This window comes from Prionailurus bengalensis, chromosome B4, assembly GCF_016509475.1.
Source record: "Prionailurus bengalensis isolate Pbe53 chromosome B4, Fcat_Pben_1.1_paternal_pri, whole genome shotgun sequence".
In the NCBI taxonomy this organism is placed as follows: domain Eukaryota; kingdom Metazoa; phylum Chordata; class Mammalia; order Carnivora; family Felidae; genus Prionailurus; species Prionailurus bengalensis.
The window spans coordinates 67,462,188-67,483,819 of record NC_057358.1 but is presented as its reverse complement, the minus strand read 5'-3'; the positions used below and the strand labels follow the sequence as shown (position 1 = coordinate 67,483,819).

General features: G+C 38.3%; 1 protein-coding gene across 1 annotated transcript in view; it reads left to right on the top strand.

Annotated features, from left to right (window-relative positions):
- The window catches only part of SLC2A13 (solute carrier family 2 member 13), a 376,609-nt gene that overhangs the window by 77,426 nt on the left and 277,551 nt on the right, over positions 1 to 21,632 (top strand). The window contains exon 3 of the mRNA XM_043563328.1: positions 988 to 1,196. Coding sequence (XP_043419263.1) covers positions 988 to 1,196 — 209 coding nt within the window. The remainder of the gene's footprint in view (positions 1 to 987; positions 1,197 to 21,632) is intronic.

The window sequence follows — 21,632 nt, the reverse complement described above, 5'->3', positions numbered from 1 at the left end:
GCTTGCTTACTCCACTTTGGATTTAACACAGCTTAAAAGTTGGAATAGCTTTGAAAACTGTATTGAGTCAAATGACTTCTAATTGATTTATGACTATCAGTGGGTATGGTTGTTATGTAATCACAATTGGCCCTCTGAGCTCTACCGTCATGAATCTGCCATGAAATATACCCAGGGAATTTGGATCAACAGAAAACATAACACCTGTCGTAGATTCATAGAAGTTTCCATTTGAAGACCTTGAAGTTTATCTAATCTAACCCCTCCATTCAAAAAGATTGAGGTCTAACATCAAAGAGATAATAGGAGATCAGTCTAGTGGTCAGAATAATTTTGGAGATATCTTTGATATTGATGTACTCATATTGCTATTTTTGTTATTTCCCTGATGGATTTAAACTGATCTGCTTATTTACTGTATTTCTGTCATCTTAATAATAATTATTTGCTTCTGACTTTTTTTCTGCTTTAGGCTTCTCCTTAATTAATGAAGGTGAACATGAAGCTTGATGGCAAAATGAAATCATTACTAATCATTCACAGAGCAAAAATAAATAAATACATTCGGGCATTTTTAAAAATGAAATGTGTATCTTTTTAAATAGATTATCAGAATTTTGTTTTAGCTCCTTTTTCTATTGTAAAATGCAGAATCATATATATTAGTATTAGAAAGGGATTGTGATCATGGTGCTTTGCATGATGTGTTTGGTTCACAGTGCATATATATAATTATTGTGACTTTTGCCCATTTTTTAATTGTAATTTTTGTGAGAGAGAAGAATCCGATTTTTCTCATTTTTCAGCTTCTCACTACAGCATAAAAATATCCTTTTTTTTTTTCTGATCACGCACACACAAACACAAAAGATCATTCTAATTTAATATTAGATCCTGTTTCCAGTGTGGTGAACACAAACCTTTTTTTCATACTCCGTGCTAGTGTAAGTCCAAATTTTACAGTAATATGTCGATTTCTTATTACAGGTACATGTTGGGGCTTGCAGCAATTCCAGCAGCTATACAGTTTTTTGGCTTTCTCTTTTTACCTGAAAGCCCTCGATGGCTGATTCAGAAAGGACAGACTCAGAAGGCCCGTAGAATCTTATCTCAGATGCGTGGTAACCAGACCATTGATGAGGAATATGATAGCATCAAAAACAACATTGAAGAAGAAGAAAAAGAGGTTGGCTCAGGTATGTAGATTTTATACTTACACAAATCTTAAAACTGCATAGTGGTGTTATCTAGAAACTATATTCTTTTGCTATTATTTAATACCTCTAAATGATATAGTGGTTTTATGTGTATAAAAAAATCAAAATAAATATATTTTAATTTAATTTTAAAAGTAATATAATAGTGTTATAAAAGAAAGAAATATGTTCCCATACTACCACTGTTCTCACATAATTACTATTTTTATTTTTGTGTAGTCTCTTTTATTCTTTCAAAATTGGATATGCTTGACATGGTTGTCATCATTGTGTGTGCAGGCGGTAATTTTTGAACTATATGTATATTTTATATATATATGCATATTGACCTTTTCATATTAACTAAAAAGTCATAGTGTGAACTATTGTCAAAATCACTTTAGTAAAAATACCTTGTTTACGTGCGTTACATTAATTTCCATATCGTTTTTTTTTTTTTTTTTACGTTTATTTATTTTGAGAGAGAGAGAGAGAGAGAGGGAGGGAGAGAGGGAGAGAGGGAGAATATCCCTAGCAGGCTCCATGCTGTCAGCGCAAAGCCTGACGCGGGTCTAAGTTCCACAACCTGGGATCATCATCTGAGCCGAAACCAAGAGTTAGACACTTAATTGACTGAGGCACCCGGGCTCCAGTTTAGTTTTCATAGAGAATAAGAATACCTTCAGACCCTAGTTGTGGAATCATTTTGTGTTTCCCTGTTTTCATTAAAATGTTTAACTAACTATGTAATCAAAATTTCACCATGTTGGAAAAGCAAAAAAAAAAAAAGTTTTTAGTCAATTTATGTTGATGAATTTCTTTCCAGAGAAGAAATCATGTAGAGTTTTTGCAAAATTCTCAGGCAGGATCTCTAATCTTGACGGTCTGATTTGGGGAAGTGATTTGCAGAATGTACATGATGGGAAAAGGTAGACACTTTATAATCAGTTTCTCAACAGTAATCATTGCCCTGGTAGATTCACATTTCCCAAAATTGTCTCATTTTCTCTTGACCTTCCTTTTGCCCCTACATTAATTGGTAATCCGAGCAGAGATGCTGACTGGTGTCAGATTATTTTCCATACTTGAGAAAATGCAGACGTCCACACTGCTATATTGATATATGTCACACAGGTCTTGGAAGGTCTGTCCTCTCTCCTTCTCCTACTATTATTTTTGGTAAAACTGAAAGCTGTGCTTTCCTGAAACAATAGAATAAACACAGCTCATCACTGTGTTAGCCACACTCGGTTTTCTCACTTTTATATGTATGTAATGCAGTTGTGTGATGCTGTTGTCTGCTCAGGTCAAAGCCCCAGTGACCTGTGAGCTGATTGAGTGAAGGTCATTTTTAACAAACGAGTTTCTGGGCATATACTATGTGCCGGGCACTGCTAGCATCTCCAGAGTCAGATGTTAGTGCAAGTATCAAAGAGAACTCGGCTTTAACAAAACAATTCACCGTTACTGAGTTGAACATTGTGTTGATTTTTAAAATACTATTTCAAATGTCCATTTGAATTACAAATACCTTCATTTATGCTCCTCTCTGAATTTCCCTCAGCCGTGGCTTAAATGAAATATGAGCTTGGTTTTATAGTAATCAGTATGCTTGAAGCCCATGTACTAATGTGTGGAGAAATAACCTTTCAGAGCATTAAGTTCTATTAAATACTATCTAGAACTTAAGTTTTTATCATGTAAAGGACAAGTCAACAATGTAATTGAAAAAGCCTTCCCATTTAGGGGTCGGGTTACCACTGATTTTACTACGAAGCATTGACGATGTAGCTGGATTTTGACTACTTAAAAATTTGTCCAACTGGTATAGCCGTGCAACTGTTGACGGTGCACACTGAGTTTCATGACTATTTGAAATACATAACCAGGGCGCCTGGGTGGCTCAATTGGTTGAGCATCTGACTTCAGGTCATGATCTCACTGTTCCTGGGTTCGAGCCCTGCGTGAGGCTCTGTGCTGACAGCTCCAAGCCCGGAGCCTGTTTGGATTCTCTCTCTCTCTCTCTCTCTCTCTCTCTCTCTCTCTCTCTCTCTCTGTCTCTCCCTCTCTCTCTCTCTCTGCCCCTCCCCTGCTCATGTTCTCTCTCTCACTCATTCACTCAAAAATAAACATTAAAAAATTTTGAATAACCAAAGTTTTTGTTTGTTTTAAGAAACTTGAGATAAAGATATTGCAGTTATCTGCATGTGCTTTAGTTTTTATGAGAAGTCTTTGGGAGTTAACCAAGGCACTTTTTCTTGGGTAAAGATAAAATATTAAGCCATTTACCTGTTTCTCAATATTGCTTTGTATACACACTTGACATGGTTTTTTTTTTTTTTTTTTTTTTTTTTTTTTCCCTTAAATACTGTTACGTACTGAATCCTAATAATATTTATCCCATGCTTGGGTAGATATTTTAAACTTTGTAACTAATAGGATTGCTAATTTATCCATTTCTAGATTTATACTATTTGGGTACTATCATCATTAGTTTTAAAGTTAATCTCGTGTTCTTTTTCAAAGTGCAGAATTAAGAGTTTTATGTGATGAATTCATAAGGGAGATTTGCCAGTCTTAAATAGCACCAGTAATTTTGGGGCCTAATTTTTACAATTGAGAAATTTGGCCAGAGAAAAACCTGTTGTGCACAAGTGTGGGTTTTATTTCAGCAGTTGTCATGTCCAGGAGCAAGACTCTGTCAGTGCAGTTGGAAAATAGAGATCAGTGGTAGGTCTTGTGTTAAACCGACAGGGTCCTGGCTCTCCGTCACCTTTCATTCGCAAATGATAGGCTAGGTGGACAAATACACATGAAGAAACAGCTAACTTCAAAATACTAAAAATGCCCTGGTCCAGGGAAGACAAGTCAGCCATTGTGTTGCAGGGTTAGAGAGTGGCCTGGGTTCATCTGTGCGTGGATCCTGACAAGGTAAGTTTTGAACCCCGACTTCCAGCTTGGGAACTCCAGGCAGTGGAGTACAGCTGCATGGAGGGAGGAGCTTTGGTCTAGCCACGGCAAAATACTCTGATATTTCGGGAGGTTAGAAAAAAGTGGTATGTGATCCCTGTGTTTTCCTAAGGAGAAGGGTTTTCTTGTCACATGTGGTGTTACCTGCTACCTGCCTGTGAGCTTACTAAATGAGCTTACTGATTGCAGATCAATCAGTCTTCATGTCCTTCTCTGGGAGTTTGCAGTGACTTCCTACTGTTATGGTACTTGCTTCTGTGACTCTTCTCTTTTCATAGGATTTTTTTTTTCTTGGTCACTTGAGCTTAAATTTGACTTCGTCAAGGAAAATAGGCCTAGCTACTGAAGTATGTATTAGTTAATTTATTTTCTGGATGTGTGAGGTATCCATGCATATGGGATTTACTTCTCCTGGTTTCAGATGCACTTTGTGACCTTCTGTAGTGAATATGGTGGCTCCTCTGGCTGTGTCAGCAGCAGAGGCACGGCTCACAGGCCATGTTGTAGAACAGGATTGGATTGTCATGGTATTCCATCTCTTCCACACATGGCACAAAGGTCAACCTCCGTAGCATGTGGTTTCTCCACTGTAGTGGGCAAAAGAAAAAAGGGCATTTGATGGAAAAAGAAGCAAATAATTGTTTTTCATGTGTATTCAACACTGTTTATACATCCTGCAGGACTCATAAAGTAAGCCTGGAAGTAACAGCTTGGTTTGGAAAGCTCCCTTGTGTGGGAGACAGGGAGGAGAAAGACTTGTCCTGGCTTCACCTTTACCTGGTAATCCTGAAAAGATTTTCGGGGAGTTGTCGAACCTCACTTTGTTTCTTGGTTTGTAAGAAAAGAGAGCCAGATTATAATAGCTCCACAGTCTTTTTTTTTTTTTAGAGTTTTAAAAATCTTTGAGATATGCCTGTTTTTTTATTTTTAAATACCGTGCAGCAGCCTTTCACTGAAAAATATTTGTTGAGTGACACTCAGTAGAATTGGGGATGTGACAGTAAGTAAGACAGACAAGGTTCTAGTCCATTCTGCTGGAAAGAAGCACACAAATCATAAAGAGTAAATAGTTACTGGATAACTACAAATTGTGGTAATGACTTTGAAGGAAACAAACAAGATAATAACATTTATAGAGGGACTGAAGGGGGATGGTCAGGAAAGGCTTCTCTGAAGAGGTGAGTGTGAAGCCTGAGAAGGAATCAGTATTGTAGAGAACTGAAGGGAAGAGAGTTCCAGGCAGAGGGAACAGCAAGTGCAAAATTATGTGTATCATTAAGTGGACCAGGTTAATTTTCTTGGAAGTTATAAAGTGTACATATGCCTGATTTTTAAAACATTGCAGTAAGAACTAACTATTCATCTTTATTTATGCTTAGGTTTATTTATGCCTAAGCTTTGAATTCGTGGGGACACAGTTACTGCTTTTAGAATTAAAAGTAAATGTGCATATGATTTCTATCATTTTGTTGCTTATCTCTTACAGATTATTGCCTTAGTTTATTATATGCTGCATAGATATGTAATAGCCTCCTACCTTTTATGTACAACAGAGGTATAAACTGGAGAGAGGCCTAGGTAGTCACTTAAGGCAATGATTCTCGAACTTTGCCACTTCCCTTCAAAGGTGAGTGGAGAGAGGCTGGCCTCTTGAGGCCTGGGTTCCACAGCAAAAGGCTACTGCACTAAGCCCAACATTTACTTGAATTTTTATGCTTTATCCTAGTAATTAACAAAAGTTTGTGCTCTGCTTCATAACATAATTGTTTACTTAACTTTAAAAGTGTTTTCTCAGTATATCTAAAGTGTTTATCCGTTGACTTTATGTGTTCCATCACTCTGTCGTGTACATTCCTGGGACAGATGTCCCGCAGTTTGACAAACATGACCTTAAAGCATTTGGGAGCTCCTCTCTTGGGCAAACGCATTAGGCGGGGTAGGAAAAGTTGGAGCGGCCTATATTACTAGAAGCAAGTGTTCAAAAAAAAAAAAAAAGAGGTTAGAGTGGGAGACAGCCAAAGCATAAGAGACTGTTAAAAACTGAGAACAAACTGAGGGTTGATGGGGGGTGGGAGGGAGGAGAGGGTGGGTGATGGGTATTGAGGAGGGCACCTTTTAGGATGAGCACTGGGTGTTGTATGGAAACCAGTTTGTCGATAAATTTCATATATAAAAAAAATAAAATAAAAACACACACAAAAAAAAAAGGAAAAAAAAAAGAAGCAAGTGTTCATCTTATCATTTACTGAGCATATTGAAGAGTAGAGAATCTTTGTCAGAAGCTTTAGTTTATAACAGTAATTGTCTCATAACAAAAGAAGTAAAATTAGTCACCAAGAGAGACAGGACACTTCTGAAGGCAATCTTAGGAAAGAATCTAGAAATGAACATTGTGTATTATTTGCTTTATAACACCTTGTTGGACAGCACTCTCTAATGATGTATTCAGTTTTTTTTTTAATTGATACATAGTTGACATGTAACTCCTATAATCCTAGTTGATATACAAGTTCCAGGTGTATGACATAATGGTGCAGTATGTGTATATACTACAGAATGATCACCACAGTAAATCTCGTTAACAGGCATCACCACACATAGTTACAAAAATTGTTTTTTTCTTGATGTCTTCAATTTCTTATCCTGCACCAGAGGACAAGAAGTAGATTCCTGGGATGAGGTGAAAGGAAAGCAGAGGCTGCTGTCAACATGCCCAAGCAGAAGCAGAAGCAGCCCCATAGGCAGGGCTTAGGGAAAAAAGTCTCACACATTCTGCACCTTGCTGCCACTCCCTGCTCTGCTCTGCCCTGGGGTGTTAAGACAGGATCCTTGGAAGGAAAATGTAAACCAGGAAATGTTTCTGACCCTAGAGAAATGTGCAAATATTGACGTAGAACCAGTACACAAAAAAAAAAAGCAGGGGGAAGGAAGCAGTGTTTGGGGAGAATGGAGTCGTTAGGGAAGCTTCATGCAACAGCAGGAGTAAAAGGAGCAAAGCAGGGGAGAAACTGAGTGCACATCTTGAGGCAGTGGAGAGCAGCCTCCTGCAAAGTGTGTGTTTATAGCATGGGGCGAGTCCAGGGAACTTGAAAATGTATATGGCCTTTTCTTTTTTATTTTTTTTTACTTTATTTTTTTTTAAATATTTTATTATTTATTTTTGAGACAGAGACAGAGCATGAACGGGGGAGGGTCAGAGAGAGAGGGAGACACAGAATCGGAAACAGGCTCTAGGCTCTGAGCCATCAGCCCAGAGCCCGACGAGGGGCTCAAACTCACGGACCGCGAGATCGTGACCTGGCTGAAGTCGGACGCTTAACCAACTGCGCCACCCAGGCGCCCCAAGAATTTTGTTTTTAATGTTTATTTATTTTTGAGAGAGAGAGACACAGAGTGTGAGCAGGGAGGGACAGAGAGAGAAGGAAACACAGAATCCGAAGCAGGCTCCAGGCTCTGAGCTGTCAGCACAGAGCACGACACGGGGCTCTAACTCACAGACCATGAGATCATGACTTGAGCTGAAGTCGGATGCTCAACCGACTGAGCCACCCAGGCACCCCTGGCCTTTTCTTTTTTAAAGGAAAATAGTATTTTTGTTCATCCTGTCTTTTAAAAATTATAGGTAAAATTTTTTTACAGTTAATATTACTTTGATCACCGAGATCCATAGATGCTTCCAAAATAGATTTATTGAACAGAAGAATATCAGTGAGAATGTTGGTCTTGGCTATTTTTTCACTAAAATCTTAATCTGCATATGTGAGAAGTATCAACCCACAGGCACTATCAAATGCTTCAGACAAATTAGATTCAGGCCCAGTGGTTGCTGTTATAGGGTGTTCAGGTTACCTGCGCAGTGTGTAATCTTGCAAAAAAAAATCTCGCCCACAAGATTTGCATTGTTACATTTTATCAACTAATCACCTCAGTAACTAGGCAAGTACCGTTCTGTGTTTTGCCTGTCAGGTAGTTGGATCTCCAGCCTGAAGAGGAAGAACCATGTAGGGAGGGGAATTTATTCAAGACCCTCTCGTGAGCTCAGTTTGAAACCTGTTTTGATTTATGTCCAGCTCTTAGGGGGTCGCATCTATCCTATACAGGAAGGGACAGCTGCATGCCCTTTTTTTTTTCCCCCTACAGTGATTTTGCAATTGGGTCATCAAATCTTATCTTCTCATAAGTCATTTTCTTTTCTTCTGAATTGATATTGCCTGTGGCTATTTCAGCAAAGCATGTTCTGCAGAGAGGTCAGAGAGGGTAGATATTTATCATATTTTGGTAGAAATCCTTCCAAAAATTCTTTAGAAATCTAATTCCAGCATGACATTGCAGTAGAATGCTCATTGCCGTTGACATCTGTTGCACTTAGAGGAAAGTAGTCCTTTCCCCCAGTATTTCTGGTATTTTTTGCTTATATTTTCTTCCTATGGTAGCGCAGTGTTGTCTGACCCAAAGTAAAGTAGGTTTGTTATTTACTGGATGAACCTGAAATGGGTATTGACAAATTGTTTTTCAGCAAGATGACCCCTAACTTTATGAATATAGGTGAAGAAAACGTTTCTGTATCAAATATTCTCAAGGTTGTTGTAAAACTGCTAAAATTGTCCAAATGTGAGGCTATTATCATACATCTCTCTTATGGCAAACAGATTAAAACAAAAGGTCAAGTAAAAAGCTCCTGTAAATCTATATCCTTGTGTTAACAAGCTGTAAGCTGGACCACTAAAACAATATGCAATTCTATTCAGTTTTTAGTATAACTTATTATTTTAAGTATGATGACTTATTTAAAAGAAACTATTTAATTCAACATAGCTTTTACTAAAGGTTGCCTTTGATTTTCTAAACCCCAGAGTACGTTTAAGATCTTAAGTAGAATTGGAATAGTTCTTAGTATTACATTAAAATGTCATTGACTCACCTTTTACATGGGATAAAGAATAGCACAGAGCCTACTCATGGGAGAAGGAAACGTTTTTCATATTATACCTGTAGGCTTTCAAGCCATTTTCCTTGATTTATATTGGAAATCCAGATTGTCTTATAACTTGATAGGTAATACTTGAAGGCTCATCTTTCTGCTTTCTTACTAAGATGTACTTAAATCCATATTTCATTAAAAAAAAATCCATGCTGTGAAGGAGTTTTGACTACCTCAGAGTTTTCTTTTAACCCCCAACACATTGTGAAGTTCATCCTGTTACACATTTTTTTTAAGTTTATTTATTTACTTTGAGATAGAGAGAGAGAGAGAGAGCACATGGCGGGGGGGGTGGGGGGTGGGTGAACCGAGAGAGAATCCCAAGCAGGCTCCACATTGTCAGGGGGCCTGACATGAAGCTCGAACTCACGAACCATGAAATCCTGACCACAGCCAAAACCAAGAGTTGGATGCTTAACCTACTGAGCCATCCAGGTGTCCCTCATCCAGTTTTGTAATGCTCTGTATTTAATACAGTGAAACAGGAGGAAAATACCCAACTAGGTAGACATTTCAAAAAGAATGTAGTTCCTTAGTTGCTGCTTCAGGGCAGTTCATTTTCACCTAAACAGTGAACCCACCATTCAGCACAGGTGGTAGTCTGCTTTGTAAATAGAACCATACTCGAGAGATTTTTTTTTTTCCTTGAGATAAGACAAATTGCTGTGCCCTTTAAAGGTTACCTTGTCTTTGGAGAAGGTTAAAGGAAGATCCTGAAGAAAACCTTGTTTTTCTATCTCAAAGTGGAGGGCATATGTATGAGCCACTCTCTAGCATTGGGACTTTTCAGTGGTCACGGGACAGTCCCAACGAGGAGCTCTGGAATCAGAATATTAATAGCCATGGTGTGTGCTATTTGAAGAAACTTGCCTGTTTACAAATTTCAGGAGAGATTTTCTAGAATGTTTCTCAAAAACCAAAGGAATTACTCTTGTTTTTCGAATATTTTAAATCCACTTTATATTTGGGAGATAGGGTGGTCAGATAACATTTTTCTCCTTTGTTTTCTACCCTACCATAGGCACTCTAAATCCTCTTATCTACCCATTGAGCAATGTTTGTAATCAGTACCTTACTAACACTACCAAAGATGTACATTTTGGTTAATTTCTCAGCATCTGTATCGCTTGAAACGTAGTAACCTTCAGTTAAGAGAAGTATATATTTGGCAGGATAGATTGAGGAGAAAATTACTAGGTTTATGAAGCTAGAACAACATTAAAGTGCTGTGTAAGTGTCTCACATTTTCAGTATGGTTTCCCTCCCTGAACTCTTTTAAGATATTTCCTTGAAAATGACTCCCACTGCACATCTTTTAGAATAAAGTAAAGCTTCAAAATAAATTCCTTTAGAGAATGAAATCCGATAACTGCTTTTTCCTGAGAGGTGGGTGGGCAGATACTTTTAAAAACAACTTTCTATGAAAGCAAAGGCCTTTTGTAGGTTTGTCTTAACATTCATCATTCATATTTGCATAATACTAGTGTAAAAATGCTAGTAGCAATTACTTTTTTTTTTTAATGTTTGTTTACTTTTGAGAGAGAGAGACCGAGTGCGAGCGGGGGAGGGGCAGAGAGAGAAGGAGACACAGAATCTGAAGCAGGCTCCAGGCTCCGAGCTGTCAGCACAGAGCCCAACAGGGGGCTTGAACTCACTGACCGCAAGGTCATGACCTGAGCTGAAGTCGGATGCTTAACGGACTGAGCCACCCAGGTACCCTTAGTAACAATTACTCTTCACTGAATGCCTGTTTATGTAAATGTGTGTGTGCACATACATGTTTCTCTCTGTCTCTGTGTCTCTGTTGAAACAACACTAAAAATTATGCAGTATGATCCATATTGCGCTGGGAAAAGGAGAGCTGGGAAGGTTGAACAGCAAAGAAATGAAAGAGGCAAGATCTGAGCCCCACTCTGCTGCCTCTCATGTCTCTCCTGCTTCCACCTGGCCAACTCTGCATCTCATGCCACCTCCGTGCCCTCCAGTTCGGATGTAGACACTGAAAAAGACATAGGGTTGTGGTCCTTGTTCACAGGGAGCTGAGAACCTATCAGATTTCCTTAAGAAGGTCCTCCATTTCTGAAAGGGAAGAATATAAAATATAACTACAAAATAGAAACAAGACAATAAACGTTCAAAGTCAGTTGACTAATTGAGTTCAGTTGCTTCCACCTTGAGGGTGTAGTTCCTATCTGTTTCCTCTTTCCCACTCTTGCTATCATTGCCTGGGTTAGGTCTCTGGTGTTCACTCCCCTCTGCCTGGGTAACAGTGTCTTCTATGTTGTCCTTCATTCTGGTATCTTCCCTCTCTGTATTCCCTATGGCCTCCAGAGTTACCATCCCAACACACAGACAGGATCAGTCCCTCTCCTCAGAAACAAGTTCCTTAACTTGTTATCATTTCCTTTAGAATCTGGTTTAAATTGACATTTCCAGTTCATTTTGCTAGAGCCAAAACTCCATCCTCATTCCAAGAAAGAAAAGAAGAGGCACTCCAATTGACTGCATGCCTCCTGACTCTCAGGGCAGGGAGGGGACATGGCTGGAAGCTGAGGGGTACGGCAGAGTCAGCAGTTCCTGAGCTTGGCTGTTTAGTCCAAACTGAACTCTGCAAAGAAAATGTAAAAATCATCTCGCACAAAGAATATATTACATTTGAGAACTGGTAGGTATTAGGGATTTTCTGTGTCAAGTCCTTTTGATAACTCATCATTAGCAAATTTAACACAGTTCAGTGTTCAGTTTACTTTTAGGGCCTTTTTGAAAAAGACTGAAGTAGACATGTTTAAGTGTTTCTTCCTGGTCAGTTCAGTAGATGCTGGTATTTTATTGTGTTGCTTGAGAGTACAGGGTCTACAAAGTGTAAAATGATGTTTCATCTGAAAGAACCAATGAGAAGGTAGTAATAAGAATGTTCTAATTTTGCTTTTAATAGGTTTGGGGCTATTCCTCTTTTTAGTAAAAAGGAATTTCGGTGCTTGATTCCAAGAGTTGACACACTTTTTCTGTAAAGGGCCAGATATTAAGTACACATACTTGGCTTTGTGGCCACGTGGTCTCTGTTGCAACTCCTCAGCTCTCCATTGTAGCTTGAAAACGGGGATGGACAGCATGTAAAGGAATGAATGTGGCTTTGTGCCAGTAAAAACAAAAGCTCATTTTTTTGTGCCCGTTAGGTTTTATTACTTACAAAAATAGGAAGTCGACTAAATGTGGCCTGTGGGCTGGCTTGCTGATCCCTTCTTTAATTAGTCATTGTGTCTACTTTATCAGTTGCTTCGGTTTTTACTCTTAGGACTAATTTGGGATGCTGTTCATTTTTTTTCTGAAAAATGTGCATTGAAGCCTCTTCAACCTAGTGTTCGCTAATAGGTTGTCCCTGTTGATTTCTGTGCAGATGGTAAATCATGCAGACGTGTCTGGTGTGTGTATAAGTGTGCACATGGTGTGGTGTCACAGAAAAACCTAAAAAGCAGTGTTGCAGAGAAGCCTCTGGATAATTGAAGCAATAAGCTTTTATGAGACCACTGTTCAGAGTATGTGGCTTTCTTAAAGGCTGAGCCACAGCCTAATGGGTCCATCAGGACATACAGTGTCACCTTTGATCTAATGGGGCTGGAGAAGCAAGGTTCAGTGTGAGGGCTGGGTCTCATCTGATGCTGTGGCTGGCTGCCCTATCACAAGGGTTTGACCCCATTGTTCATTCACACATGAACAGAAATTGTTGCTCCCTTTATTTGGATTACAGTCAAACCAAGATGATATACCCTCCATGGAAGACAAAATGCATTGACAAAGAGGGAGGCGATTTTATTCAGGCTGTTGCAGTAGGTGGTAGGTTCATTAACGAGGAGCTCCTCAAAGAAGAGGGAGCACACCTGGCATTTCCTAAAGAAGGCAAACAAGCCCTCCTTCCACCCTCCTCAGAACTCCCTTATCTCTGAGCACACAGGGCTGGTGCCCACTTTCTCTTGCTGCCAGCACCTGGGTAATGCATCTCTGTGGCACTCAGCATTTGATTTTCACGTTCCTGTCCCACTAATGACTCAGTGTTCCTTATCTTTGCATCCCTACCACCAGATACAGTCCCTGCTTTACATCAACAAAGTACTTACTAAATGTTTCTCCAGCTGACTTTCTGTTCCTGTGGGAGAAGTGGACGGTGAGGTCTGACCTTTGATCCCTGAGATTTAGAGGAGGAAATGGAGTGTTTACAGCATGAGAACCCTTCCTTGTGTGGGACTTGGTTATCCCAAAAGCCCCTGGGACCCCCAAGTGGTTGGTGAGGAGATGTTATTCAATTCAAAATGATTATTTTTGAATGACCCACTTTCCAAGGGTAGATGGATATGTTTAGAATCTTTGTGGATTTTACCAAGACTATTTGGAATTTGTGTATCAGGAGTTATTATTATTTTCTCTTGGTCTCATACATGTTGGGCCCAATTTAAAGTTTTGAGGTAAAGCATTTATGAGGACAATGAAATTTAAAATATGAGTTATAAAACATTAGGGTGTCAGGGTGGCTCAGTCGGTCAAGTGTCCCGACTTTCGATATCGGCTCTGGTTGTGATCTCGCAGTCGTGTGACTGAGCCCTGGATAGGTCTCCATGCTGAGCGGAGCCTGCTTGGGATCCTCTCTCAGTCTCTCTGCCCTTCTCTCGCTTGTGCATGCTCTCACTTTCTCTGTCTCAAAATAAATAAACCTTAAAAAAAGTTATAAAATATTATGTGATTTATTATCATTTCAGAATTTTAAAGCAGACCCTTGCTGATGTCTAGAAAATACCACTTAAGCATGAGTTTATTAGGTTTTTGTTTATAATTATGGATTATAATTATAATTAGATTATAATTCAGAGTAGGCCTGTATTGCAGGTGTGCACACCTCAAATGTGGTAAAATCTTCTGTTATGAAAGGTGAATCTAATGAAACCCAAACATATTTCACCAGCCTTGGCTGCAGTGGCTTTGGTACTCCTAAAACAAATGGTAGTCTTGTCTGGACAGTAGTCCGAACCATAGATGTGAAATTGGTTGTTTTTGTTTGTGTTCTCATAAGCTGGTGTATATTTAGATATATCTACTTCAGGAAGTAAGTGGAAACTCCTATTTCTTAAAACTATTCTGTAATAAATGTTTTAATTTTACTGTTTGAAATCAACAGCCTATCAGGTTCTCTGTTCATTTCACAAGAATTGCTTGGGGCGCCTGGGTGGCTCAGTCGGTTGAGTGTCTGACTTCGGCTCAGGTCATGATCTCATGGTTTGTGGGCTTGAGCCCTGCATCCGACTGTGTGCTGACCACTCAGAGCCTGGAGCCTGCTTCAAATTCTGTGTCTCCTTCTCTCTCTGCCCTCCTCTGCTCATGCTCTGTCTCTCTCTGTCTCTGAATAGTAAATAGATGTTAAGGAAAAAAAATTAAAAAAAAAAAAGAATTACTAAAATACACTGTGCCTCATTCTTTTCTTTTCTTCCTTTCCTTCCCTTCCCTTCCCTTCCCTTCCCTTCCCTTCCCTTCCCTTCCTTCCCCTCCCCTCCCCTCCCCTCCCCTCCCCTCCCCTCCCCTCCCCTCCCCTTCCCTTCCCGTTTATTTTTGAGAGGGAGAGTAAGAGCACAAGTAGGGAAGGGCCAGAGAGAGAGAAGGAGACAAAGGATCTGAAGTGGGTTCTAAGTTGTCAGCACAGGGCCTAAGGTGGGGCTCAAACTCATGACAACCATGAGATCATGACCTGAGCCGAAGTCAGAGGCTCTACCAACTGAGCCACCCAGGCGCCCCTGTAGGTTTTTCTATCTCATGCTTAATAGTCTTGCTGAACATTTATCCAACTTTTTAGAGTAGTGGTTTATTTATTTATTTTTTTTTCTGAAAAGTATGTTTTAGAATACAAGTCTGCTTACTTATGCAGGTGACATTTCAGGTGGCAAAGGGAGAACAATGGAAATTTGAAAAACAATCATGGTTTGTAAACATTTTAATTTATCAGCAGTTTGTTTGAAATTGTAAAAGAGAATGATCATTTTTAGGAGCATTTGCATTTACTTTGTGCATAGCACTTTCCATGGTATCATTGTATCTGAATTCCACAACTCTGTGAAGTGGTTTGAGAGGAGAAAAATGAGGCCCAGGAAACAGAGTTCTTCCTGCCTGATACATGGCAAAAGTCAGAACTCAAGCCTATTTTGATTCAGATACATTTTCTTAATCGTTCATTGTCCTGTATTTAGATGTATTTTAAGATTTTTACATTAGAAAAAATATTAATATTTTATTACCATGCTTTAAACTTGTCTTCAAAATGGATTTTATTACAGTTTCATGCACGTATACTGTATTTATTTATATAGAAACACATGCTATTCCATTTCTTTGGCACTTTTTCTTGAACTGTACTATATCACATCATTTTAATATTTGGAATTGATCAAAATGATGCTCTCTTCTATGGTTAGTATCAGTTCATTTGTTTATAGTTCCTGCCATGTTAAAATGAGTTCCCAAAGAGAAATATTCATTCAACCTTTTTCTGACTCGTCAGAGAAGTTTTATTTTTCTCAAATAAAAGTTAATCAGACTTTATTGATTGACTATCAGCCATAATAGGGGAGAGGCAGTTAATAACTCAGACTGGAGTTTATAAGGCTAAGATCATTCATTCATCCACAGGCATTGTTTGACTGGTTACCCATGTGTCAGGCCCCGTGCCTGTTGCTGGAATACAGGACTTTGCAAGGATGATGGCTAACATTTGTTGGGCACTTTATGTGCCAAGTATTCTATTAATGTGTCTCACCAATATAATTTTCACAGCAACAGAAGTCCATACTATTGGGATCCCCATTTCATAAATGAAGACATAGACTGAGGGGAATTAAGTAATCTGCCAAAGATCACACAGCTGATCAGTGTCAGAACCAGGATTTGATCAAAGTAAGGGTCTCTTAACCACCATTCTCTACAGCCTTTCGCAGTGAACAAAATGGGCAAGATCCCTGTTCTGGTGGGGCTTCTTTCTAGCTCAAGGAAACAGCCACTAACAAAATAAATAAACAAGGTACTGTCAACTGCTGTCAATAAAAATTGAAATTGTTCTGGGGAGGAATGGGAGGGACTAGTCTAGGTTGGATGGTGACAAAAATGACTCGCAGAGATAAGTGCAGGCAACAGTGGGCAGTGATACAAGGGAATCAGTATTCTTAAAATTTTTATTATATAAAGTGTTCAGTAATGCTAGCTGTTAATGTTACATTTAGCATAGCCCTTGAATCAGCGATGATAGGCTATCATGTGATATATTTTTATTTCTTTCAATGATTCCTTTAAGCAATGAAGAGTATGTAGCCAATAAATCCAAAGGTTTCTAAGAAGGAAAGAAGGGTTTGTGCAACTACATTTCATTATTCCAAACCTGGTGTGTCCCTTGAAAACTTGAAATAAGTGAGTTTAGGGCATTTAATCATTTTCCAAAAGGAGGTACAGCTTTCACAAATACATTTAATAATAATATCACAAAATATAATTTACCAAAAGATACATGCTATCAAAATTCTTGGTGACTTCTGTAAAAAAAATATATGACTCTTTTAAACTTCGTTTATTTCCTATTATTTTAAAGTTTGGAAAATTGATGAAATGACCATACAGTCTATGGTAAGTGACAAACTTGTATATCCATCGACAGAAGAACTTTTATTCCATTCATTAATTTATTCATTTAACAAAATTTAGGCACTTACCAAATTCCAGACTCTGTTCTCACTGCTTAGGTTACAACAGTTCCCATAGCACAGACTCTGCCTTCACGGACCTTCATTTGGTGAGAGAACACAGTGAAGGAATATATAACATACCAATGAGTGGTAAGTGTGACGGGGAAGGTAAAGTGATGGGGGAAGAGGAGGTTAGGTGCCTGGGAGTGAGGAAGGTAAGGAGCAGCCTCTTTGATGAAGTGCCCTCTGACTAGACCTGAGGAAGTTAAGAGAACGGGTCATGCACATGTGTCCAGTAAATGGTCCAGGAGGGGGACCACCCGGGAGAAGATCCCTGGGTTGAGACTGTACTTGGTATGTTCAAGGAAGCTAGTGCTGCTGGCATAGAGTGAAGGAGGGGAGAATAGAAGGAAATGAGTTTTGAAAGGTGGTTGAGGAGCAGATCATGGAAATGGTCTATATTATTTAAATCATTATTCACCTTAATATACCCAAAGCCTAGGTAAAGAGCCTGGAGCTCACTAATTATTTGAGGGACGTGTTTAATTTTAGGAGGTGACATTAACCAGGACAATTTGGAATTATATTTTGGAAGCACAACTCAAAGTAGCTTGAAGTTAAAAAGGAGGGACAGGGTAGCCTTATGTGAGTTACAGAAGCTTCCTTCTAGTCTGTATGTATGAATATGTAGGCTTTCTTCACAGCTTGGCTCTTCCTATATGTTAACAAAGGTGTCTGTTAGATGTCTTGTTTTGTCTTAAGTTTACTCCTGAGGAACACTGATGTCAGTATAGTACTCCTCTCCTGATATCTCCCACAGAAATTTCAGAGAAGGTTCTTACTGGCCCGTGATTTATGTGCCCACCCCTGAACCAATCCATGTGACCAGGGCTTTTGTGGCTGATTAGTCATACCTGTTCCAAACAATATAGATTGAGAATTGGGGAGGGATAATTCTCCAAACAAGTGCTGTCAGGTAAAAAAAAAAATATGTGCAAGTGGAAGAATAAGAAATAGAATTCTAAATTGTACGGAACCCAGAACTATGGTTGCCTTTAGTTTTATTCAAAGGGCAAATTGGTCTGAACAGCTCTGCCTGCCAAGGAAAATAATAAGCTGCCCAGGGACACTGGCCAGAGACTTCATTATTGAGAAGATGTGGGTGTTAATGACTTCCTCTAAGAGCAGAAAGGTGCTATTTTCAAAGTCAGAATTAGCCTCTCATTGACAAAAAACAAAGGCAAAGTCTATAAGCCACATGAAGACAGGCATTCTGATTTGTCTTTTCATTATTTCTCTAGCAGCTTAGCGCTACACTTTGAAAATATTATATTGATATCTACTAAATGATGGAAATCTGTGATAAACAGCAAGTAGGGAGCCAAGCCAGAGGGTAACCTTCCCATTGGGCTAAAGTGTTCTCTTTCTTTTAAATCTTCATGCAAATTGTTGTTCCAGTTCATGCACTAATTAGCCGTGGTACCTTATTTATATGACAGCCATTTGGGGCTTTGGTTTCTCCAACTATAAATTAAAAGAGAGTGTTGCATGTTGATGGCTTGGTGTTGGGATCTTTTTTTTTTTTTTTTTTTTAATATATGTCCATTCCTCTTGTCCTGTCATCTGTCACATACACATGTGTACACATACACACACCAATACCCACCCATGTACATACATTCTCTGTAAACCTACTGGGACAGGTACAATGTTCTATACATCTTTCCTAGTGTTGACTTCTCAGTACATATTTACTGAACTGTTGAACTGAACTTTTCCCACTCTAAAAATCTTATAACTCTTAGTATTTGTGTTTTACTTTTTAATAAAAGCTAGTTTATAGATTATTGTTTAAGTTTGCTTTTATTGACATATTTTAAATGAAAGGTTAGGTATTCACCCCTTTTTAAGTGTCAGATCTTATAGAGAAGTACAAGACTTGTACATTGAAAACAACAGAGCATTGTTGAAAGAAATGAAAGTATACCTAAATGAAAGGAAAGAAAGCCACCCCCGTGTTTATGGATTGGAAGACCTAATCATTAAGATGCCATCATTAGGATGACAGTACTTCTCAGCTGGCCTGCAAATTCAGTGCAGTTGAGAATTTCAGAAGCTCATGAAAATTATATGTGTCCTTTTCTCAGAAATTGACAAGCTGACCCTAAATATCATGTTGAAGTGCAGAGGACCCAGAGTAGCTAAAACAGTCTTGAAAAAGAGCAAAGCTGGAGGACTTAACACTTCCTGATGTGAACAGTTGTCCCAAAGCTACAGTAATTAAAAACATTGTGGTACTGGCATTAGGCTAGACCTGTATATCAGTGGAATAGAATTGAGAATCTGGAAATAAACCCACAAATCTGTGGTCAGATGATTTTTAACAAGGGTGTCAAGATCATTCAGGGGGAAAAGAATATCCTTTTTAAGAAATGGTGCTGGGACAACTGGATACTCTACATACCAAAGAATGGAGTATGACCTTTACTTTATACCATATATAATCATTAGCTTAAAAAAAGAATTCAAGACCTTTAAGAGCTAAAACTATAAACTTTTAGAAGAAAACATAGAGGAAAATCTTCCTGTAGACATTGGATTTGGCAGTGATTTCTTTGCTGCACAGGCAGCAAAAGAAAAAGATAAACTGGGGTTTGTCAAAATTTAAAATTGTTATGTGTCAAAGGACACTATCCAAAAAATGTAATGGCAACTTACAGGATGGGAGAAAATACTTGCAAATCATAATATCTTTTAAGGATCTGATATCCAGAATGCATACAGAATGCTTACAGCTAGAAAATAAAAAGACAAAAAAGTGGGCAGAGGATTTACATAGATATTTTTCTGGGTGCCTGGGTAGCTTTCCATTGGTTGGGCATCCAACTCTTGGTTTCAGCTCAGGTCATGATCTCGCAGTTCGTGGGTTCAAGCCCTGTGCCAGGTTCTGCACTGACAGCGTGGAGCCTGCTTATGATTCTCTCAGTCTCTCTCTCTCTCTCTCTCTCTCTCTCTCTCTCTCTCTGCTCCTACCCCTCTTGCTTTCTCTCTCTCTCAAAATAAATAAACTTTAAAATAAATAAATATACAAATAGGCATGTTTTCAAATAAAATATAGAGATGGCCAGTAAACACGTGAAAAGATGGTCAGTATATTAATCATTAGGGAAATGTAAGTCAGAACTACTGTGAGATAACCATTTCACACCACCAAGGTTGGCTAGAATAAAAAAAAAACAGACAAAAAACATGGATAGTGTTGATGAGGACGTGGAGAGAGATTGGAACCCTCATACACTGCTGGAGACCATGTAAAATGGTTCACTTGCTATGGAAACCAATATGGTAGCTCCTCAGAAAGTGAAGTACCAAGTTACCATAGGCATACCAGAGATACTCTAATATATATCCAAGGGAATTAAAAACCTATGCTCACATAAAAACTTGTATACAGGTGTTCATAGCATTATTATTCATAGTACAAAAAAAAATGGAAATAACCCAAACATGTATCAGGTGATGAATGGATAAATTAAATATAGCTTATTGATACAACAGCCTATTTTTCAGTTATAAAAAGGACTGAAATACTGCTATGTGGTACAACATGTATGAACCATGAAAAGATTATTTTAGGTCAAAAGAAACAAGGCACTAAAAGGCCACAGATTGTATGATGCCATTTAAATTGTCCACAATAGGCTAATCAGTAGTTCTTTGGTTGGCTGGGGCTTGAATGAGGAGTGATAACTAATGGGCGTGGAATTTCTATTTGGGGTAATGAAAATGTTCTGTAGTTAGTGGTAATTTTGCACAGCCTTGTGAATATACTAAAACCAATGAAGTGTGGACTTTCAGGTGGTGAATTTTATGCATGGTATGGTAGGTGTCTGTAATTTTTAAAAAGTATGCTTGTCCACTGGGGTGGTAGCACATTAGGGTCTAAGAGAAAGTAGTCAGATGGAAAATTTTCTTTAACCTTATTGTTTTACTGGAGATAGATTTCTCAGCTTTTAAGATCTTTTCATTCTCTGGTGTCAGACCTATAAGATATTGGGTAAGATGAAGGTTTGTTCCTGGTAGTGAGAACCCTAACGTTTCACTAGTGATCCAGAAATATTAATATGTGCACTACTTATAAAATAGTCATCATGTTGATTTGTCTTTGATTTTACATGAACTGTAGGCATCACTGTTTTTTATCTGTGGCTATGAGATATTTTTATTTTATTCAGTTTACTCAAAATAAATTTTATCAAAGAGATGAGATTCTAATATGAATGAACAGGTTGAGCTTAACCATTTAATGCCAGAATTAACTATCTTTTTTTAATAATCTGTGAGTTGTATTGGAAAATGTTTCCCCTCTTGTGTGGGACAAATACACTTTTTGTTCTAATATTCTTAAGTACCCAGATAAGAATAAATTACAAGTATTAAGTAGACTTATAAATAATCTGAGAAATATCCCTTTTAAAGATTCTTTCAGATGCTTCATTACTTGTTAATTTAGCCCAGCAGCAATACAGACATTTCCCTATAAGATGTTTACTTAGTAGAGTTTTGGAGTTTTTATCAAGTATTTTAATTCGGTTATCTTAGAGAGTCCATCTTCCCAAAGTAGTCATTTGCATCAAATTTTTTATTATTATAATCTCTGAAGAAATAAATGGCTGGATCTAGTATAGTTTTGTCATACTAATTTTATATAGGAAGGTGATAATTCAGTAATATCTTTTGTAAACTGGGATGAGTCTAATACTTGATTTTTAAATT